The sequence below is a fragment of the Ranitomeya imitator genome, chromosome 1 (assembly GCF_032444005.1).
Source record: "Ranitomeya imitator isolate aRanImi1 chromosome 1, aRanImi1.pri, whole genome shotgun sequence".
In the NCBI taxonomy this organism is placed as follows: domain Eukaryota; kingdom Metazoa; phylum Chordata; class Amphibia; order Anura; family Dendrobatidae; genus Ranitomeya; species Ranitomeya imitator.
In genome coordinates, this window is record NC_091282.1 from 340,408,364 (window position 1) to 340,432,482 (window position 24,119).

At 48.4% G+C, this 24,119-nt stretch overlaps 1 protein-coding gene across 3 annotated transcripts in view; it reads right to left on the reverse strand.

Annotated features, from left to right (window-relative positions):
* Positions 1-24,119, reverse strand: part of RBM19 (RNA binding motif protein 19) — a 126,362-nt gene that overhangs the window by 82,143 nt on the left and 20,100 nt on the right. For all 3 annotated transcript variants that reach the window (XM_069759809.1, XM_069759808.1, XM_069759803.1), the window contains exons 12-14: positions 17,562-17,671; positions 15,147-15,243; positions 14,949-15,059 (exon numbers count right to left, since the gene is read on the reverse strand). In XM_069759809.1, coding sequence (XP_069615910.1) covers positions 14,949-15,059; positions 15,147-15,243; positions 17,562-17,671 — 318 coding nt within the window. The remainder of the gene's footprint in view (positions 1-14,948; positions 15,060-15,146; positions 15,244-17,561; positions 17,672-24,119) is intronic.

A 24,119-nucleotide genomic window follows, 5' to 3' on the forward strand; every position in this document is an offset into this window, starting at 1 on the left:
ATCCACGTCCGGGGTCCCCCAGCGAAGGCAGATCTGCCGAAAAACCTCTGGATGGAGTTCCCACTCCCCCGAGGCAAGGTCCTGACGGCTTAGAAAGTCTGCCGCCCAGTTTTCGACACCCGGAATGTGCACCGCGGAAATGGTGGAATGGTTGGCTTTGGCCCAGCAAAGAATGTGGGAGACTTCCTGCATCGCCGCCCTGCTGCGGTTACCCCCTTGGTGGTTTATGTATGCCACCGCTGTGACATTGTCCAATTGGACTCGGATAGGGTGACCCGCGAGCAGGGAGTGAAAGTGTCTCAGAGCAAGTCTGATCGCACGAATCTCCAGGATGTTTATAGGAAGCCTCGACTCCCGCACTGTCCAACGAACCTGGGCAGAGTGGTGAAGAAACACCGCACCCCAGCCGAGGAGACTGGCGTCGGTAGTTACCACTAACCAGCGGATCGGGAGAAAAGACTTCCCCTGGAGGAGAGATGGACCCAGGGTCCACCATACAAGGGATTGTCTGATCCGTGGAGACAAAGGGCAAGGACGATCGAGGGATAAGGGACTTTTGTCCCAGTTGTCCAGCAGAGCCTGTTGTAGGGGGCGGAGATTGAGTTGAGCAAAGGGGACCGCTTCTATGGCGGCTACCATTTTGCCCAGGATCTTCATGGCGAACCGAATGGATCGCGGGCGAGGATGGCAGAGCTTCCGGGCTCCTTGCTGAAGCTCTTGGGCCTTGAACCGAGGAAGCAAGACCAGACCCCTTGAGGAGTCCAGGATCATTCACAGAAAGGAGATCCGTCGGGCAGGAACGGGAGAGGATTTGTCCAAGTTGATCAACCAGCCCAGGCGCGAAAGAGAATCCAAGGTAATGCGGACGCTTGCCTCGCAGGCCTGATAAGACGGACCCTTTATGAGGAGGTCTGTTATGATGAGGTAATTCAGTACCACAATGGACATAGAAGTCAGAGCACATACAGTGATCTGACAATAACCCAAAAACATAGAACGAGCTCTGAGACGTGGGAACTCTGCTGACCGCAATCCCGAATCCTCTCCAACCACACTAGAGGCAGCCGTGGATTGCGCCTAATGCTCCCTATGCAACTCGGCACAGCCTGAGAAACTAGCTAGCCTGAAGATAGAAAATAAGCCTACCTTGCCTCAGAGAAATACCCCAAAGGAAAAGGCAGCCCCCACATATAATGACTGTGAGTGAAGATGAAAAGACAAACGTAGAGATGAAATAGATTTAGCAAAGTGAGGCCCGACTTACTAAACAGAGCGAGGATAGGAAAGGTAACTTTGCGGTCAACACAAAACCCTACAAACAACCACGCAAAGGATGCAAAAAGACCCTCCGTACCGAACTAACGGCACGGAGGTACACCCTCTGCGTCCCAGAGCTTCCAGCAAGCAAGGAAAAACAAATAGACAAGCTGGACAGAAAAAAACAGCAAACAAAATAGCAAAGCAGAACTTAGCTATGCAGAGTAGCAGGCCACAGGAACGATCCAGGAGGAAACAGGTCCAATACTAGAACATTGACTGGAGGCCAGGATCAAAGCACTAGGTGGAGTTAAATAGAGCAGCACCTAACGACTTCACCACATCACCTGAGGAAGGAAACTCAGAAGCCGCAGTACCACTCTCCTCCACTAACGGAAGCTCACAGAGAGAATCAGCCGAAGTACCACTTGTGACCACAGGAGGGAGCTCTGCCACAGAATTCACAACAGTACCCCCCCCCTTGAGGAGGGGTCACCGAACCCTCACCAGAGCCCCCGGGACGACCAGGATGAGCCATATGAAAGGCACGAACAAGATCGGGAGCATGGACATCAGAGGCAAAGACCCAGGAATTATCTTCCTGAGCATAACCCTTCCACTTAACCAGATACTGGAGTTTCCGTATTGAAACACGAGAATCCAAAATCTTCTCCACAATATACTCCAACTCCCCCTCCACCAAAACCGGGGCAGGAGGATCAACAGATTGAACCATAGGTGCCACGTATCTCCGCAACAATGACCTATGGAATACGTTATGTATGGAAAAAGAATCTGGAAGGGTCAGACGAAAAGACACAGGATTAAGAACCTCAGAAATCCTATACGGACCAATGAAACGAGGTTTAAACTTAGGAGAGGAAACCTTCATAGGAATATGACGAGAAGATAACCAAACCAAATCCCCAACACGAAGTCGGGGACCCACACAGCGTCTGCGATTAGCGAAACGTTGAGCCTTCTCCTGGGACAAGGTCAAATTGTCCACTACATGAGTCCAAATCTGCTGCAACCTGTCCACCACAGTATCCACACCAGGACAGTCCGAAGACTCAACCTGCCCTGAAGAGAAACGAGGATGGAACCCACAGTTGCAGAAAAACGGCGAAACCAAGGTAGCCGAGCTGGCCCGATTATTAAGGGCGAACTCAGCCAAAGGCAAAAAGGACACCCAGTCATCCTGATCAGCAGAAACAAAGCATCTCAGATATGTTTCCAAGGTCTGATTGGTTCGTTCGGTCTGGCCATTAGTCTGAGGATGGAAAGCCGAGGAAATAGACAAGTCAATGCCCATCCTACCACAAAAGGCTCGCCAAAACCTCGAAACAAACTGGGAACCTCTGTCAGAAACGATATTCTCTGGAATGCCATGTAAACGAACCACATGCTGGAAGAACAATGGCACCAAATCAGAGGAGGAAGGTAATTTAGACAAGGGTAAAAAAAATGGATCATCTTAGAGAAGCGATCACAGACCACCCAAATGACTGACATCTTTTGAGAGACGGGAAGATCTGAAATAAAATCCATAGAGATATGTGTACAAGGCCTCTTCGGGACCGGCAAGGGCAAAAGCAACCCACTGGCACGAGAACAGCAGGGCTTAGCCCGAGCACAAATCCCACAGGACTGCACAAAAGAACGCACATCCCGCGATAGAGATGGCCACCAAAAGGATCTAGCCACCAACTCTCTGGTACCAAAGATTCCAGGATGACCAGCCAACACCGAACAATGAACCTCAGAGAACTTTATTCGTCCACCTATCAGGGACAAACAGTTTCTCCACTGGGCAACGATCAGGTTTATTAGCCTGAAATTTTTGCAGCACCCGCCGCAAATCAGGGGAGATGGCAGACACAATTACTCCCTCTTTGAGGATACCCGCCGGCTCAGATAAACCCGGAGAGTCGGGCACAAAACTCCTAGACAGAGCATCCGCCTTCACATTTTTAGAGCCCGGAAAGTACGAAATCACAAAGTCAAAACGGGCAAAAAACAGCGACCAACGAGCCTGTCTGGGATTCAACCGCTTGGCAGACTCGAGATAAGTCAAGTTCTTATGATCAGTCAAGACCACCACGCGATGCTTAGCTCCTTCAAGCCAATGACGCCACTCCTCGAATGCCCACTTCATGGCCAGCAACTCTCGATTGCCCACATCATAATTTCGCTCAGCAGGCGAATACTTCCTAGAAAAGAAGGCGCATGGTTTCATCACCGAGCAATCAGAACTTCTCTGCGACAAAACAGCCCCTGCTCCAATCTCAGAAGCATCAACCTCGACCTGGAATGGAAGCGAAACATCTGGTTGACACAACACAGGGGCAGAAGAAAAACGACGCTTCAACTCTTGAAAAGCTTCCACAGCAGCAGAAGACCAATTGACCACATCAGCACCCTTCTTGGTCAAATCGGTCAATGGTTTAGCAATACTAGAAAAATTGCAGATGAAGCGACGATAAAAATTAGCAAAGCCCAGGAACTTTTGCAGACTTTTCAGAGATGTCGGCTGAGTCCAATCATGGATGGCTTGGACCTTAACAGGGTCCATCTCGATAGTAGAAGGGGAAAAGATGAACCCCAAAAATGAAACCTTCTGAACACCAAAGAAACACTTTGATCCCTTCACAAACAAAGAATTAGCACGCAGGTCCTGAAACACCGTTCTGACCTGCTTCACATGAGATTCCCAATCATCCGAGAAGATCAAAATGTCATCCAAGTACACAATCAGGAATTTATCCAGGTACTCTCGGAAGATGTCATGCATAAAGGACTGAAACACTGATGGAGCATTGGCAAGTCCGAATGGCATTACTAGATACTCAAAATGGACCTCGGGCGTATTAAATGCAGTTTTCCATTCATCGCCTCGCTTAATACGCACAAGATTATACGCACCACGAAGATCTATCTTGGTGAACCAACTGGCCCCCTTAATCCGAGCAAACAAATCAGATAACAACGGCAAGGGGTACTGAAATTTTACCGTGATCTTATTTAGAAGGCGGTAATCTATACAAGGTCTCAGCGAACCATCCTTCTTGGCTACAAAAAAGAACCCTGCTCCTAATGGCGACGATGATGGGCGAATATGCCCCTTCTCCAAGGACTCCTTCACATAACTCCATATAGCGGCGTGCTCAGGCACAGACAAATTAAACAGTCGACCTTTTGGGAATTTACTACCAGGAATCAAATCGATAGCACAATCACAATCCCTATGCGGAGGTAGGGTATCGGACTTGGGCTCATCAAATACATCCCGGTAATCAGACAAAAACTCTGGAACCTCAGAAGGGGTGGATGACGAAATAGTCAGAAATGGGACATCACCATGTACCCCCTTACAACCCCAGCTGGACACAGACATGGATTTCCAATCTAATACTGGATTATGGACTTGTAGCCATGGCAACCCCAACACGACCACATCATGCAGATTATGCAACACCAGAAAGCGAATAACTTCCTGATGTGCAGGAGCCATGCACATGGTCAGCTGGGTCCAGTACTGAAGCTTATTCTTGGACAAAGGCGTAGCATCAATTCCTCTCAATGGAATAGGACACTGCAAGGGCTCCAAGAAAAACCCACAACGCCTAGCATACTCCAAGTCCATCAAATTCAGGGCAGCGCCTGAATCCACAAATGCCATGACAGAATACGATGACAAAGAGCAGATCAAGGTAACGGACAAAAGAAATTTAGACTGTACCGTACCAATGGTGGCAGACCTAGCGAACCGCTTAGTGCGCTTAGGACAATCAGAGATAGCATGAGTGGAATCACCACAGTAGAAACACAGCCCATTCAAACGTCTGTGTTCTTGCCGTTCAACTCTGGTCAAAGTCCTATCGCACTGCATAGGCTCAGGTTTAAGCTTAGGTAATACCGCCAAATGGTGCACAGATTTACGCTCACGCAAGCGTCGAACGATCTGAATAGCCAAAGACATAGACTCATTCAAACCAGCAGGCATAGGAAATCCCACCATGACATCCTTAAGGGCTTCAGAGAGACCCTTTCTGAAAATAGCTGCGAGCGCACCTTCATTCCATTGAGTGAGTACGGACCACTTTCTAAATTTCTGACAATATACCTCTATATCATCCTGAGCCTGACACAGAGCCAGCAAATTCTTCTCTGCCTGATCCACTGAATTAGGTTCATCGTACAGCAATCCGAGCGCCAGAAAAAACGCATCGATATTAGTTAATGCAGGATCTCCTGGCGCAAGAGAAAATGCCCAGTCCTGAGGGTCGCCACTTAAAAAAGAAATAATGATCAAAACTTGTTGAACTGGGTCACCAGAGGAGCGAGGTTTCAAGGCCAGAAATAGTTTACAATTATTTTTTAAACTCAGAAATTTAGTTCTATCTCCAAAAAACAAATCAGGAATAGGAATTCTTGGTTCTAACATAGATTTCTGATCAATAGTGTCTTGAATCTTTTGTACTCTTGCCGAGAGCTGATCCACACATGAAGACAGACCTTTAATGTCCATCACTACACCTGTGTACTGAACCACCCAAATGTCTAGGGGAAAAAAAAGGCAAAACACAGTGCAGAGAAAAAAAAATGGTCTCAGAACTTCTTTTTTCCCTCTATTGAGAATCATTAGTACTTTGGGCCTCCAGTACTGTTATGATGAGGTAATTCAGTACCACAATGGACATAGAAGTCAGAGCACATACAGTGATCTGACAATAACCCAAAAACATAGAACGAGCTCTGAGACGTGGGAACTCTGCTGACCGCAATCCCGAATCCTCTCCAACCACACTAGAGGCAGCCGTGGATTGCGCCTAACGCTCCCTATGCAACTCGGCACAGCCTGAGAAACTAGCTAGCCTGAAGATAGAAAATAAGCCTACCTTGCCTCAGAGAAATACCCCAAAGGAAAAGGCAGCCCCCACATATAATGACTGTGAGTTAAGATGAAAAGACAAACGTAGAGATGAAATAGATTTAGCAAAGTGAGGCCCGACTTACTAAACAGAGCGAGGATAGGAAAGGTAACTTTGCGGTCAACACAAAACCCTACAAACAACCACGCAAAGGGGGCAAAAAGACCCTCCGTACCGAACTAACGGCACGGAGGTACACCCTCTGCGTCCCAGAGCTTCCAGCAAGCAAGGAAAAACAAATAGACAAGCTGGACAGAAAAAAATAGCAAAGCAGAACTTAGCTATGCAGAGCAGCAGGCCACAGGAACGATCCAGGAGCAAACAGGTCCAATACTAGAACATTGACTGGAGGCCAGGATCAAAGCACTAGGTGGAGTTAAATAGAGCAGCACCTAACGACTTCACCACATCACCTGAGGAAGGAAACTCAGAAGCCGCAGTACCACTCTCATCCACTAACGGAAGCTCACAGAGAGAATCAGCCGAAGTACCACTTGTGACCACAGGAGGGAGCTCTGCCACAGAATTCACAACAGAGGTCGTCTAAGTAAGGTAACACGACCACTCCTTGAGAATGAAGAATGGCCATGACAGCCGCCATGACTTTCGTGAATACCCTGGGCGCCGTGGCAAGACCAAAGGGCAAGGCCGTGAATTGGAAATGGTCCTCTAGGATGGCAAAGCGGAGAAACCTTTGATGTGGCGGAAATATTGGAATGTGAAGATAGGCATCCTTGATGTCTATCGATGCCAGGTATTCCCCTCTCTCCATGGAAGAGATGACTGACCAGAGCGATTCCATCCTGAAATGTCGAACTTTTACGCACTTGTTCAGGAGCTTCAGGTCCAAAATGGGGCGCACTTTCCCGTCCTTTTTTGGCACGACGAAGAGGTTTGAGTAAAAACCTCTGAACCTCTCATGTTCCGGAACAATGACCCCGCTCTGGCGGAGGGAACGAATGGCGCAAAAAGGGCGCGAGACTGAGCCCCCGAACTGGGGAGACGAGAGGGAAAAAAACGAGCTGGAGGGGAGGCAGAGAACTCTATTTTGTAGCCAGACGACACCAGATCCCTGACCCATTCGTCGTGGATGACGGAGAGCCAGACTTGCTGAAAAAGAAGTAGACGACCGAGTCATTGCGAAGGGAATCTGACAGGCCTGGACCCTCTGGTTCTTGGTTGCCTGGGCTTTCCTCGCCAGGACTGATTTGGCCTGAAAGAGGGACGAACGTCTCTGTCTGAGCTAGCGGATCGGTCCGATATGGAAGAGGCGGCAGGATTGGACCAGGATGGACTGCTACGAAAGGGCCGAAAGCGAAAGTATGGTTGCCTCTGTTGGGGAAGGAACTTGCTCTTTCCCCCTGTAGCGTCAGAAATAAGCTGGTCTAGCTTTTCTCCAAAAAGAAGCCCGCTCTGAAAAGGAAGGGAAATCAGAGACTTTTTAGAAGAGGAATCTGCGCGCCACTCTCTGAGCCAAATGGCTCTTCTGATGGTGATGGCGTTTGAAGCCGCCGTTGCTGCACAGTTCGCTGCATCGAGGGATGTGTACATCACGTAATCACCAGCCACGGCAATCTGTTTGGCAAGGTCCGCCACCTCAGATGGGAGATCCTGCTCCTGAACCGATTTTGCTAGGGCATCTGCCCAGGAAACCATCGCCTTGGCCACCCAAGCCGCGGCTAAGGAGGGAAATAGGAAGAACCTGAGGCTTCGTATACTGAGCGAGCTAGGGAATCTAGCTGGCGTTCTGTGGGGTTCTTAATTGAAGCGCCATCTGGAATGGATAAGAGAGTTTTGGAAGCAAGGCGCGAAACCGGAGGATCTACCAAAGGGGACTCCGTCCAGCCTTTAACGAGATCGGCGGAAAAAGGATATTTCTATTTCAGGGCCTTTTTGCCCGTGAAACACTTATCCGGACGCTCCCTGTGTTGCCTGACTATATCCAGGAAATCTGGGTGAGAGGCGAACGTCTTATGAGAACGCTTGGCCCTAGTAAAGGAGACTGAGTGGTCCGGAGCCGAGTTAGGGTCATCGTCCACTTTGAGGGCGTAATTGACTGCCTCAATGAGGGAGTACACTGTAGATCTAAACTCCGGAGCATGCGGGTCTAAGGATACATCAGACTCATATTCAGAGTCGTGAACGCTACGAGCCCCTACAGAGGGTGAGCGAGAGGTGGAGCTGCCAGAAGCTGAGTGGCGAGGAGAGTGCTCAGGAGAGGTAGTGCGGATCCGTTTTCTGGATGACCGTGCCTCTTTCCGGAGAGAGCGGCCCCTGCTGGCCGATGATTCCACTGTTACGGAGGGATCTCTTAACCCAAGAAAAGGATTGCCCCGCTCCCCAGGGGGGTTCTGAATGGATTTGATGGCACTGGCTAAAAAATCCACGGACTGAGACAGAGAAGCGACCCACGCAGGGGGACTAGCTACCCCGGGTTCGGTGGCGGTGGAGGGCTCCTGGGCACTTGGGGCATCGCAGGCTGAGTAGAGGGGGAAAATCTGAGGCCGAGGAAGTGGAGCCTGGCAGGTGGTACACGCAGAGAAAAAGGTAGTATGCACCTTTGTGGACTTTTTAGGCTTTGACTGGGACATGGTGCACCCTTATGTAAGATAGACCAGGGTCTGTATGTAAGGAAGCGAGGGAGGCGCTGCAGGGGAGAACCTGACATGGTCTTCTTACCTGTGGTCCTGTGTCCCGCAGAGAGAGAGGAGAGGTGGCCGTGGTGCTGGTGACAGTCGGCGATCAAAACGCTGCATGAGAGGGAAGCTGCGGCTGGAGCGCTGGAGCTGCGGCGTGCAGGGGAAAAATCCAAGATGGCCGCCGAGATTGAGAGAGGAGATCTCGCAGAGAGCGAGAAGCGCCAGGACTAGGGGGCGGTGCCGTAGGATGACGCGAAACGGGGGTCGGAGCCTATCAGGATGCGGCCTGTGCTAGGCCCCCCCCCTCCCTGAGGCACTTACCCCGAAAAAGAGGTGGAACGCCGACTCCTGCTGCACATAGGTGAGCTGTGCCCGGGGATCTGTAGACAAGGACGGTGCAGGGACTGGGGAGCCTCCATCCACCATCTCCTGAGAAGGGGGGTGGAGAGGAACCGTCCGCCTCCTTGCATCAACCGCAGAGTCAGTGGTGATGCAGTGGGGGCTGCACGGACGCCACAAAGTAAGGTGCTTCTGAGCAGCCGAGGGTAAACCTGGTGGGCAGGGCAGATGTCCGGCAAAAAAGACCTGGCTGCAGAGGAGGATACGTGGAGGACACTCCATGTGCTCGTCTGTAAGGGGGGTGGGGGAGATCGGTCCCTAGAAAAAGGCCCGTCGCCCCCAAAAATCAGCTCAGGAAGTGGTATCCCACGTCGCAGGAGAGGATACGGAGAGGTGAACTCCCGTGCTCGCCTTTTGGTGGTTCGGGGAGATCGGAGCCTTGAAAGGATCCGTCGCCCCTTCGTCCAGTAAAAAAGAGAGAGTTAAATCCAGTGTGCCTCCTACGGACACTAAGCTTGAACTGGGTCTCTGGAAGCCAGCATGAGGGTGTATACTGCAGGGGAGGAGCTAACCTTTTTTTTGTCTCAGCTTAGTGTCAGCCTCCTAGTGACAGCAGCATAACACCCATGGTCCTGTGTCCCCCAATGTGACGAAGGAGAAATTAGCTCCAATCGTTAGCGGTCACCATGTCGCGTTTGGAGAGCCCCATATGTGCCTAAACAGTAGAAACCCCCCACAATTGACCCCATTTTGCAAACTAGAGCTCCCAAGGAACTTATCTAGATGTGTGGTGAGCACTTTGAACCCCCAAGTGCTTCACAGAAGTTTATAACGCTGAGCCGCGAAAATAAAAAAATCATTTTTCTTTGCTCAAAAATGATTTTTTAGTCCACAATTTTTTATTTTCACAAGGGTAACACGAAAAACTGAACCCCAGTAGATGTTGTCCAGTTTGTCCTGAGTACGCTGATGCCCAATATGTGGGGGTAAAACAGTGTTTGGGCACACGTCGGGAATCGGAAAGGAAGTAGTGACGTTTTGAAATTCAGACTTTGATGGAATGGTCTGCGGGCGTCACGTTGCGTTTGCAGAGCCGTTGATGTACCTAAACAGTAGAAACCCCCCACAAGTGACCCCATTTTGGAAACTAGACCCCCAAGGAACTTATCTAGATTTGTGGTGAGCACTTTGAACCCCCGAGTGCTTCACAGAATTTTATAACGCAGAGCCGTGAAAATAAAAAATCTTTTTTTTCCCCCCACAAAAATAATTTTTTAGCTCCCATTTTTTAATTTTTCCAAGGGTAACAGGAGAAATTAGACCCCCAAAATTGTTGTACAATTTTTCCTGAGTACGCTTATGCCCCATATGTTTGGGTAAACCACTGTTGGGGCACACGTCGGGGCTCGGAAGGGAGGGAGCACTATTTGACTTTTTCAATGCAAGATTGGCTGGAATCAATGGTGGTGCCATGTTGTGATTGGAGACCCCCTGATGTGCCTAAACAGTGGAAACCCCTCAATTCTAACTCCAACACCAACCCCAACACACCCTTAACCCTAATCCCAACTCTAGCCATAACCGTAATCACAACCCTAACCCCAACACAACCCTAACCCCAACCCTAAAAGGTACCGTCACACTCAGCAATTTTCCAACGATCACGACCAGCGATACGACCTGGCCGTGATCGTTGGAAAGTCCTTGTGTGGTCGCTGGAGAGCTGTCACACAGACAGCTCTCCAGCGACCAACGATGCCGAAGTCCCCAGGTAACCAAGGTAAACATCGGGTTACTAAGCGCAGGGCTGCGCTTAGTAAACCGATGTTTACCCTGGTTACCATTGTAAATGTAAAAAAAAAAAAAAAAAAAAAAAACACTACAAACTTACATTCCGGTGCCTGTCACGTCCCCGGCGTCCGCTTCCCTGCACTCCTCCTGTATCCTGTGTAAGCGCCGGCCGTAAAGCAGAACGGGGACATCACCGCTGTGCTCTGCTTTACGGCCGGCCGGCGCTGACACAGGATGCAGGAGGAGTGCAGGGAAGCAGACGCCGGGGACGTCACAGGCACCGGAATGTAATTATGTAGTGTTTTTTTTTTACATTTACAATGGTAACCAGGGTAAACATCGGGTTACTAAGCGCGGCCCTGCGCTTAGTAACCCGATATTTACCCTGGTTACCAGTGAACACATCGCTGGATCGGCGTCACACACGCCGATTCAGCGATGTCAGCGGGTGATCCAGCGACGAAATAAGGTGCTGGCCTTCTAGCTCCGACCAGCGATGTCACAGCAGGATCCAGATCGCTGCTGCGTGTCAAACACAACGATATCGCTATCCAGGACGCTGCAACGTCACGGATCGTTATCGTTGTAATGTTGTTCAGTGTGAAGGTACCTTAACTCCAACACACAACCAACCCTAATCCCAACCCTAACCATAACCCTAACCACAAGCCTAACACTAACCTCAACACACCCCTAACCCTAATCTTAACCCTAATTCCAACCCTAACTCTAGTTCCAGCCCTAACCCTAAGGCTATGTGCCCATGTTGCAGATTCGTGTGCATTTTACTTGCGGATTTACCGTGGTTTTCCAGTGTTTTTTTGTGCGGATTTCACCTGCAGATTCCTATTGAGGAACAGGTGTAAATCCGCACAAAGAATTGACATGTTGCGGAAAATACAACGCAGCGTTTCCGCACAGTATTTTCCGCACCATGTGCACTGCGGATTTGGTTTTCCATAGGTTTACATGGTACTGTAAACATGATGGAAAACTGCCACGAATCTGCAGCGGCCAATCCGCTGCGGATCCACAGCCAAATCCGCACCGTATGCACATAGCCTAATTCTAACCCAAATTGCAACCCTAACCCTAGCCCTAACCCTAGTTCTAACCCAAACCCTAGTGGAAAAATAAAAATATTTTATTTATTTCATTATTTTCCCAACCTATGGGGGTGATAAGGGGGGGCTTTATTTACGATTTTTTTTATTTTGATCACTGTGATATAACCTATCACAGTGATCAAAATGTACCTGTAACAAATCTGCCTACCGGCAGATTCGCCGGGCGCACTGCGCATGCGCCCGCCATTTTGGAAGATAGCGGCGCCCATCGCTGGAGACGGACGGACACCGGGAGGGACATTGAGACTTGGTAAGTATGGGGGGTGGGATCGGACAGCGGGGGGGCGGAAGGGAGGCCGGGGGCAGGCGGAGGGCAGGGGAGCACAGAACGGAGGGGAGGAAAGATTGACAGCGGCGGCAGATCACCGCTGTCAGTCGGTGGGGGGGGGGGGGTCAGATCACGGTCCCCAGTCATGGCCGATGATATTACAGCATCGGCCATGGCTGGATTGTAATATTTCCCCAAATTTCATGGGTGAAATATTACAATTTGCTCTGATTGGCTGTTGCACTTTCAACAGCCAATCAGAGCGATCGTAGCCACATGGGGGCAAAGCCACCCCCCAGGCTGAAATACCTCTCCCCCTGCCCCTGCAGATCGGGTGAAATTGGAGTTAACCCTTTCACCCGATCTGCAGGGACGCGATCCCTCCATGACGCCACATAGGCGTCACAGGTCGGATTGGCACCGACTTTCATGACGCCTACCTGGCGTCACAGGTCGGGAAGGGGTTAATAAGAAAGGTCATATATTAGATATAACGGACCATCACTAAGTCCCCTTACTGTAGTGTGGGTACAATCGCAATGCATGGTCTACACCAGGTGAAAAGTCATTAATATATACAGGATCATTTGATTTACACAAATACAGTTGTGCTCAAAAGTTTACATACCCCGGCAGAATTTTTGCTTTCTTGGCCTTTTTTCAGAGAATATGAATAATAACACCAAAACTTTTTCTCCACTCATGGTTAGTGGTTGGATGAAGCCATTTATTGTCAAACTACTGTGTTTTCTCTTTTTAAATCACAGTACTTTTGAGTACAACTGTATACAGTGGTAAATTATTAGCAGCCCAGCATTTCAGTGAAAACAGACAAGGGTTAAAGAGGTATTCCCAAAATCACACTGTGCTGTCATTATAATGTACACATACATCTTTTCATTTGAGGCAATAAAACCCATTATAAATTTGCCTTGTTTTGAACATATGGCCCTAAAAGCTGTTGAGTGTCAAACGGAGCTTCTAGAAGGAAAACTCCTTCATTTTAGAGCAGCGAGCTCATACCAGTAAGTAGCTATGTGCCTGGGTGATTGTAATTAAGAGAAGCGATGGGCTGCAGGATGGGCTGTATATAAAGGGGTCTGAGAGGAGAGAGACACTACAGCATAAGCTGTATATCCAGGCGGAGGGGAAATATTTAGTGCAAGATGAACTGTATATACAAGGGGTTGAGATAAGATATATACTGCAGGACACTAAAAGTAGCAATTGGAATGGGGCTCTGTATAAAGGGCTGACTGAAGTGATGTACTGCAGATGGGGCTCTGGATAGAGGAGCCAAGAAGAAATACTGCAGGAGGAGATTGTGTACAAGGGCTTAGAGTAAGTAAGCTGTTTGTTGCCTGCTGCTGAGAGACCAGTGATGTGTAATTGAAAATGCTACTTTATTGATGCATATGACATAAAATTGGCTTTTGCTATATGCATCAATTGAGTGACATGTACAGTTTCCCAAAACAGACCTGTCAGCAGCAGGCAACAAACACAGCTCTGCACTGCCATTGTGGAGGAATGCAGGAGAGTTGAGCTCCACTACAAACCAGCTAACAATGATTTAAATCCACAAAGATGTAGACAGCACAATATAAAATTGGCCAGGAAGGGTACAGTACACTTAACGCACAGATGCAGAAGGTGAAATCTACACTTAGCTTAAAAGGGACCTGTCACCCCCAAAATCGATGGTGAGGTAAGCTCACCGTCATCAGAGGCTTAGCTACAGCATTCTGTAATGCTGTAGATAAGCCCCCGATGTTACCTGAAAGAGGAGAAAAAGATGTTATATTATACTCACCCAGGGGCGGTCCGGTTGCGGTCCGGGTTTGATGGGTGTCTCAGGTCCGGTCCGGAGCCTCCCATCTTCATTCCATGACGTCCTCTTCTGGACTTCACGCCGCGGCTGCTGCGCAGGTGTACTTTGTCTGCCCTGTTGAAGGCAGAGCAAAGTACTGCAGTGCGCAGGCGCTGGGCCTCTCTGACTTGACCTGGCACCTGTGCACTGCAGTACTTTGCTCTGCCCTGAACAGGGCAGACAAAGTACGCCTGTGCCGCAGCGTTGAGACCAGAAGAGGACGTCATGGAATGAAGATGGGAGGCGCCGGACCGGACCTGAAACACCCATCGGACCGGGACCGCCCCTGGGTGAGTATAATCTAACATCAGGGGCTTATCTACAGCATTACAGAATGCTGTGGATAAGCCCCTGATGACGGTGAGCTTACCTCACCATCGATTTTGGGGGTGACAGGTTCCCTTTAACTTGATAACTCAGAGAGGTGGGACTATTCAGATGCACATATGACAGATGGAAAACGTTAGCAAAATTGAGGAGAAGCAGGTGTTGCTGAGATATGTACTTTTTCGAGAATAACACTGCCTATTTTGCCAAGAGAAGCTAGATGTACAGAGGGGCAGATAGAGATGAAAGAAGACACATACAAGAAAAAAAAAAAGTTAATTTGGGATTAGTCTATGTATTAATAATAATTATACATTTACTGTACTTTGTGAAAAATAATGCGATTCTGGGAAAATATTGGTAAATGTGTGAACAGTAGACCATGAACACCATTACCTGACTGAAAGAATCCAGACATACGCCATGCTCCTGCAGGAAGCGACGAACGTCTTGAACTATCTGGGTTTCTCCCAATGCAACTCTGACAGCAACACTGCCTTTCCCTTCCTGATTGGGATAAAGAAGAAAATGTATCAGAGCGGAGGACATACTTTTACTACTCACATATTGTAAGCAGGCAGGACGATTACTCACATGATCCAGGACTTGGCTCTTGCTTGTGTTGTACTTTTGTGCAATCACTTCGGCCACTGAGCTGGTCCCTATGAACAGGGTATTCCAGTTGTGTGAACTGAGTGGGAACGGGAACACAATGAGAACAAATGGATGAATCTACACCCAATGCATCACAGTGGCTCACGCTTTATGATATACCTGGTGCATTTATAGACATGTTTGTCTACCTTTACACCAGCTTTGGGCTAGCTTATCGTATTTTTAGACCAAAACCATCAAAAACCTGTTGCAAGCTATTCATTCATTTGACATATCTTACCAGCACCATACCCATCAACACCATACTTTCTCTACACTTTATAACAGCGTCTAACAGCATTACCAGATGTGTCAGATGGCATGTGGCTCACTACAGTTTGTAAATCTGACCGATTATCATGTTATCAAGGATCACACGTTCTATATTAGGCCATGTTCACACAGTGCGTTTTTTACTGCGGAACCGCAGCGGTATTGCCGCTGCGGTTCCGCAGCAGTTTTCCATGCAGGGTACATAACAATGTAACCCTATGGAAAACAGTCACTGCTGTGCACATGGTCCGTAATTTCGTTTAAAAAGCCGCGCAGAATAGCTGCGGCAAAAAAGAAGGAGCATGTCACTTCTTTTTCCTGAACCGCAGCGGTTCTGCACCCATAGACCTCCATTGTGAGGTCAAAATCGCAGTAAAACCCGCAGATCAAAAATATATCTGCGGGTTTTACTGCGATCTGATGTGCAGAACCGCTGCAGCAGTAAGTGCGGGGGAGCGGGCGGAAGTGCGTGGGCGGAGTGTGGCTGCCCCCCCGTGCTCCGATGCCCCTCCCCCCGTGCTCCGATGCCCCCCTCCCGTGCTCCGATGCCCCCCCCAGTGCTCCGATGCCCCCCCCCGTGCCCTAATCTCCCCCCCTTATACTTACCCGGCGTCCCGGTGTCCGTCCGGCCGTCTTCTCCCTGGGTGCCGCCATCTTGCAAAATGGCGGGCGCATGCGCAGTGCGCCCGCCGAATCTGCCGGCCGGCAGATTCGCTCCAAAGTGCATTTTGATCACTGAGATATAACCTATCTCAGTGATCAAAATAAAAAAATAGTAAATGACACCCCCCCCCACTTTGTCACCCCCATTGGTAGGGACAATAAAAAAAATTAAGAATTTTTTTTTTTTTTTCACTAAGGTTAGAATAGGGGTAGGGGTAGGGTTAGGGGTAGGGTTAGGGGTAGGGTTAGGGTTAGGGGTAGGGTATTTTCAGCCATTTTAGCCCTAAAAAGCTTCCTAGGAAACACACAGTCTCTGCATAGAAAACTGCATAAAAAAAAGGATAAAAAAACGCATCAAAAAACGCATCAAAAAAGGACAAAAAAAGGACCAAAAAAAGGACCTGCGTTTTCTGCCAAGAGCTGCAGTTTTTTTTAAAAAAAACTGTCCTGAAAAAAAAAGGATGGAAATCCTGAACGTGTGAACATACCCTTAGACTTGGAATCTACGACAGCTTTATTTTAGATTATAGTATGTCTCGGCTGAACTGGATTTCGCATCTGAACTCATAAAATATCCTCCTTTATTCTTTAAAGTAAAAACAAGTTTGAGGACAAGAAAACATTTCTGTTCCAGCAATTGATATTAATCTATTTAATGACTATATAAATTGTCTGAAATCCACCCACCAGGCACATTTTTAGATTGTGATAAATATCTGATCAGGAGGAACCCCACGGATCAGTAAAATGGGGGTTTCCTCCCCACTACACAACCACAGTGAAGAGAAGGTTAAATAGAGTGGTAGCCATGTAGATGCCTTTTCTCTCCATTCACGGTCTATAGGGCTGATGTGAACCTCAAAGTACTGCACTTTTTTGTCCACGAGTCCTATCATTGGAGTATCTGGGCCCCTGTTTGACCACCACTCTATTCATACTTCTCTTCACTGCACCAACAATCCAGTAACATCCCGATATAGCATTACTGAATAAACGGCACTGGACGATACACACACAGGTACAATAACTCAGGTATGATCCTTATTCTCAGCAATAATTTTACTGATGTTACAGTAGAAGCTACAGTTCATCAATACTGTGAAAACAATAGTTTTCAAAATGTATTGTATATCTGAAACTCTTAACTAGCAGAATCAGAGATGGGTAAAGGATGGAGTGTTTTTTCTCTGACACTTGCATGCTACATATAAGCATCTTTAGACTTAAATATGGAACTATTTACAAACTGTTGCCTTTGCTGATTTCAATGACTTCTTATGGTGAAAAAAGTGAATAGTTACATATGTAGCAGCAGATAATAGGGCAGCAGTTAAAGCTTTATTCCTGCTCTTGTGAAATTGGATGACAATAATACATGCTGCCTACTCAATCACTAGACGTCAGGATTATGGACAGTACCTGGAACTGTTGGCTTTGTCCTTCAAAGCCTTTTGCTTCTTATAACTTGCTGCTGCTTCACCTTCATCTTCCTTTTTCACAGTGGACGGAAGGACATGCAACATGCGGCCCTGGAGACGAGTCAACGAAAAGACGATAAGGGGTATTAGATCCCACTCTCTCTTCACACCACTCAAACACTGTAATGGGGCTCACTTGCAGTGCCTAGCATTGCCTTCCAAATAGGCCCCAAGTTTTGTGCTTAGACTATTTAAAGAGGACCTGTCACAAGGTCAACAGTGCTCAGTTTATGCCTTTTTTATTATTCCCGCTCCTCCACTCACTGTTCCATATTTATTTATTTGTTTTAAACCAGCAACATGATTCCAGAGATATGGACCTCTTAATTTAGTGGTAATCTTTGCAAGGGGTGTTGCTAACAGCATTCTCGGGGGGGGGGAGGGGGGGTGTTAAGGCTTTTTGGCATTATTACCTTGTAAGTAAAGCAGCCTTGGCAAAGACCATAAATATGAGCATCTCTTGTGCACCAAACAAAAAGGCCCATATTTCTGAAACCTTGTGGCTGATATAACCCCTTAGTGACCAGGCCAATTTTTACAATCTAACCACTGTCACTTTATGAGGTTATAGCTCTGGAACGCTTCAACGAATTCTGAGACTGCTTTTTCATAACATATTGTGCTTCAGGTTAGTGGTAAAATTTATTCGATATGACTTGCGTTTATGGAAAAAAATGGAAATTTGGCAAAAATGTTGAAAATTTTTGCAATTTTCAAACTTTTAATTTTTGTGCCCTTAAATCAGAGAGTCTTATCGCACAAAATAGATAATAAATAACATTTCCCACATGTCTACTTTACATCAGCACAATTTTGGAAACATAATTGTTTTGTTAGAACGTTATAAGGGTTTAAAGTTGACCAGCGATTTCTCATTTCTCCAAAATTTACAAAACCATTTTTTAGGGACCACCTCACATTTGAAGTGCGTTTGGGGGGTCAATGTGACAGAAAATACCCAAAAGTGACACCATTCTAAAAATTGCACCCCTCAATGTACCCAAACCGCATTCAAGAAGTTCATTAACCCTTCAGGTGCTTCACGAGAACTAAAGCAATGTGGAAGGAAAAAATGAACATTTTACAAAAATTTAGACACAAACTTTATTTTCACAAGGGTAACAGGAGAAAATGAACCACAAAATTTGTTGTGCAATTTCTCCTGAGTACGCCGATACACTGTATGTGGGGGAAAGCCACTGTTTGGGCGCATGGCAGAGCTCAGAAGGGACTTTTTGAACGCAAAATTGGCTGGAATCAATGGCGGGCACCATGTCGTGTTTGGAGACCCCCTGATGTACCTAAACAGTGAAAAAAAAAAAAACAATTCTAACTTCAACCCTAACCACAACCATAACGCTAACCCCAACACCACAATGGTAACCCCAACCCTAGCTCCAATTCTAACCCTAGATCTAACCCCAACCCTAATGGAAAAAAATACATTTTTTTATTTTATTATTTTTATCTAAGGGGGTGATAAAGGAGGCTTTGATTTACTATTTTTTTATTTTGATCACTGTGATAGGGTCTATCACAGTGATCAAAGTGAACCAATAGGAAAAAATCTTCTTCAGGGATGATGGCATGGGGGGCCGTGGGACAGAGCTGGAGGGCCATGGGACGGAGCCAGAGGGTCCAGGGATGCCAGAGGTACTGGGGAGGGCCCAGGGGACCCCATTTCTCTCTCCTTTGGTATGCTAGATCATAGTAGCCGAGACCCCAGAGATTTTCCGACGCTGGGGGGCGCTAGAACCTTATTTCTCAGCGCCTTAACTGCCACCGTTAAAACGTGTATCCGTGGTCGTTAAGGGGTTAAAAACACACAATGGAACAATCAGGGGAACAGCGGTATAAAAAAACCCAGTAAAAACGGGCCACTTTTGACTTGGTAGCAGGTCCCTTTTTAATATCTATTTAAAGGGAGCCTGTCACCATAAAATTCAATCCAATCTGTAGGCCTCGTGTTATAGAACAAGGAGAGCAGAGTAGACTGGTATATAGTTTTGTGGGAAGAGATGCAGTATAACCTGTGTTTTAAATACATTAAACCTTTGCTCTTGCTGGGATTTTAGGTCCAATGGATGGTACTATCAGTGACTTTTTTTTGTTTAAGTGTGCATACAGAAATAACACACGTTATATTAAATCTTCACTCACAGAACTGTGTATCAATCTACTCAGCTGCCCCTGCTATAATATCCCTGAGGATTGGACAGCATTTCATGGTGACAGGTCCCCTTTATGGGCCAGAGCACAATATTTTGCAGGGTTTTTTTTCTTCACAAAGTTTCATTGTGCAACAAAAAAGTTAAAGTCTAAATGTCATTTTAGGCGATGGCTCAGAATAAGTAGTCACATGTGTATCCCGAGGAATAACAGGATATTTGGTTGCTTACCGTAAAATCTGTTTCTCGGGGCCTTCATTGGGGGACACACGAACCATGGGTGTATGCTGCTGCCACTAGGAGACTGCCACTATGCAAATAAAAAAGTTAGCTCCTCCTCTGCAGTGTACACCCTACCGACAGGAAGTAGGATATTCAGTTAGTGAGAAAGCAGTAGGAGAAGCAACGTGTAAAAGAGAAAGAATAATAATATAATAATAAACTGTATCTATATAGCGCCAACAAATTTCACGGCGCTCCACAGATTAACAGTTTCAAACACTCAAAGAGTGTTCAAAGAACTCAAATGTAAACAGTAAACAGAGCTGTTCAACTTGGGAGGGTGCTGTGTCCCCCAATGAAGGCTCCGAGAAACAGATTTTACGGTAAGCAACCCAAAATCCTGTTTTCTCTATCGCCTTTCATTGGAGGACACAGGAACCATGGGATGTCCCAAAGCAGTGCCTGGGGTGGGAAAAACAGACTTCCATCAGGTCTGAGGATCCTTCTGCCCAGGCTGGCGTCCGTCGAAGCATAGGTATGGACCTTGTAAAGTTCGGCGAAACGTGTGGATGGAAGACCAGGTTGCCGCTTTGCAAAGCCGTTGGCGAAAGCCCTGAGACGTACCACACAGGAAGCGCCGACTGCCTGGGTAGAGTGAGCCTTTATCCCAGGAGAGGGCACTCTGTTCTTGACCCGGTAAGCTTCCAAAATTGCCGCTCTGATCCAGCGAGCAATAGTCGCCTTGAAAGGCGGCAGGCCTCTACGCGCGCCATCAGGGATGGCGAAAAGAGAATCCATGTTTCGGAAAGTGGCCGTGTTAGCCAGGGAGATCCTCACTGCTCTGACGAGGTCCAGCCTGTTCAACGATCGCTCCAGAGGATGAGTCGGAGCTGGACAAAAAGGAAGGTGGAACGATGTCCTCGTTGAGGTGGAAAGGTGAAAACCACCTCGTGAAGGAAGGAAGGCGGAGGCCTGGGACCACCTTGTCCTGGTGGAAAAATCAAGAAAGGAGGTCGGCAAGAAATGACCGCCAACTCGAAAACGCGGCGAATCGAAGTGATGGACCTGAGAAAAGCCACCTACCGATATAGAACTGACATGGAAAACTCCCTGAGAGGCTCAAAGGGGGGAACCCCTAAGAACGACCAGCACAACCTTTAAATCCCATGAATCCACAGAGGCCCTGCACGGAGGGACAGCGTGGGCTACTCCTTGAAGGAAGGTCTTAACCTGTGGCTGAGAAGATAACGTCTTCTGAAAGGGAAGAAGAGCGAAGGAACCTGGCCCTTTAGGGAACTAAGAGCGAAGCCCGAATCCAGTCCTGCCTGAAGGAAAACCAAATGGAAGGCAGGGAAAAGGACATAGGTGAAAAGCGGTTGGACTCGCACCAACGAAAGTAAGCCTTCCAGGTACGATAGTAGATCCTGGAAGACGAAGGCTTCCTAGCCTGGCTTATAGTGTGACTCATCCGGGCCGAAAGGCCGGACGCTCTTAGAACTGTGGAGTCCACAGCCACGCCGTTAAACTGAGCGACCGATAATTCGGGTGGCAGATCGGATCCTGGGACAGCAGATCGGGTCTGTCCGGAATGTGCCAGGGGTGTCTGCGAGAAGATTGATGATCTCCGCAAACCAAGACCTCCTGGGCCAATCCGGGATGATCAGAATGACCGGCACCCCTTCCGCCTTGATCTTTTTTGACAGCTTGGAAAGCAAGGGAAGGGGTGGGAACCAATAGGGGAGCACGAACTGCGACCAAGGAATGGCCAGAGTGTCAACACCACTGCGAGAGGATCGCGGGACCTTGGGACGACCCGAGGGACCTTCCTGTTCAATCGGGACGCCATGAGGTCCACCTCCGGAGTCCCCCATCGAAGAGCAATCCTGGTGGTTGACATATGCCACTGCTGTGTCATTGTCTGTCTGGATTTGAATTGGCAGGCTGCTGAGAATCCTTACCCAGTGAAGGAAAGACAGAAAGATGATCCGGAACTCGAGGACATTGATCGGCAGAGAGGACTCCTGCGCCGACCAACAACCCTGAAAAGAACAGGTGACAAAGTCCCGCGCCTCCGCCGAGCAGGCTGGCGTCCGTCGTCACCACCTGCCAGGGAACTGGAAGGAAGGATATGCTGTGAAGGATCTGCTCTGGGATAAGAGAAGTGACCTCGGCCACCAGTCGAGGAACCGTTTGACCCGGGAGAAAGCCGGATCGGACGATGCAGGGAGAAGACAGACCTGTCCCCCTGTGATAGAATAGCCTGCTGAAGAATTCTTGAATGAAACGGGCGAAGGGAAAATCGCTTCCGATGTCGCAACCAACCTTCTTAGGATCTTTATGGACCATCGGAAAGGAGAGGAGCCGAGAACCCAGGAGCAAACTTCCCGACAAAGGAGGGATATCCTGTCTTCGGGAAGTAAGACTCTGGTCCGAAAAGTGTCGAAGAACATGCCCAGAGATACGAGGCGCTGAGAAAGAACAAGACGGAACTTCTTCCTGTTGACGAGCCACCCGCAAAGGCTAGAGTGTTGGGGAAGATGGATAGACTTTCGGGAGCCTGAAACCGAAATTCCTGAGCCTCCATGGAAGCGATTACTGAAAGAGGGAATATCATCCTGAAGTGTCTCAGATGAAACTTCCTGTTCAGCAATTTGAGATCCGGACTGGGACAAACCTTGTCGTCCTCTTTCAGTACAAAGGGATTTGAAGAGAAGCCTGTGAACCATTGCTGTTCTGGGACGGGAACGATTACCCCGGATTTAAGGAGGGAAACAATGGCTGTAAAGAAACCCGGGACTAGAGCGGGGTCTCTTGGAGGTTGGGATTCGAAGAAAACTATCCCAGGGCCGTGAAATGAATCTATTTTGTATCCAGAGGATACAAGTTCCCTGGCCCCTGCGTCCTCTATTTAGGAGACCCAGACGTCCCTGAGGAACAGGAGACAGCTGCGCAGCCTGGGAAATGGGCTGGGGTCTAGTCGTGGGTCATGCCTAGGTGGAACTTCCAGTCCTGGACCTCGAGAATCCACCTTAGGAGTAGCGGGAACGCCAGGAAGGAGTGAGTACGAAGAATATCTTCTTCTCTTAACGTGCCTGTGGCCTTCTGCTGTTGCAAAAAGGAATCTGATGCCGCGAAACAACAAAAAAAGCCGAAAGGACCGAAGTTGCCGCCTAAGAAGGGAACTGGTGCCGCCAGTGGCGTCCTTAATAATTTGGTCCAGCTTGGAACCGAAAAGACGTGATCCTTGAAAAAGGCAGGCTCGTAAGGGACTTCTTTGATGACTCTTGAGCCAAACATAGCGGTGGCTGGCAACAACATTACTGGGCGCCTGAGCGGCAGAAGACGCGATGTCCAGGGAACAAATTATTTCCCGGCGTGAGTAATCTGGGTGGCAACTTCCGCCAGCCGGTCTGGTGGAGCTCTGGCTTGAATGCCCCTACGGAGTTGTTTAGCCCCTTCGGATACAGACTTCGAAACCCAAGTGGAAGCGAAAGCCGGGCATAGGGATGATGCGACAGCTTCGAAAGCCGAATTCACGAAGGATTCCATGATCCTATCGATGAAATTTGTCAGAGTCGCCCCACCGGACAGCATGAGGACTGTGTTGGTGGCAAGTCTAGCAGCCGGCGGATCCACAGAGGGAGAGGTCGTTCTCTATCGCCTCTCATTCCGGTTGGCGATGAGATCCGGAGGAAAGAGACCCGCTGGCTACTACGGAAGTCTGCAGGGGCAACCGATCAAGCACGGACACAAGGGTCTGGGACAGCCGTGTGAGATCCGCTACGGATAGAGACAGATGGGAGGCCCAGCCTGGGTGGGGACTTCGCTCTGAGGCGGAGCAGCAGGGGGGGTCCTGGGCGGTGAACATAATGTGGGTTGCTGCAGGCCTGCCTAAGGAAAGCTTGCAGTTACAAGACGAACCCTGAAAGTGTTTCACTAAGGCACAGGAAAAAGTAGGAGGCGATCTCCCCTAAAATTAGACCGAACGGGCCCCTGAGGGAAATGTCAGAATATTAAGGGACAGAGGAGGGGGGGGGGGATTGTGTCAGTCTGCGGTGCAGAGCTACTCACAGCAGACGCTGCGGTTTCCAGATGGAAGGCTGCACGGC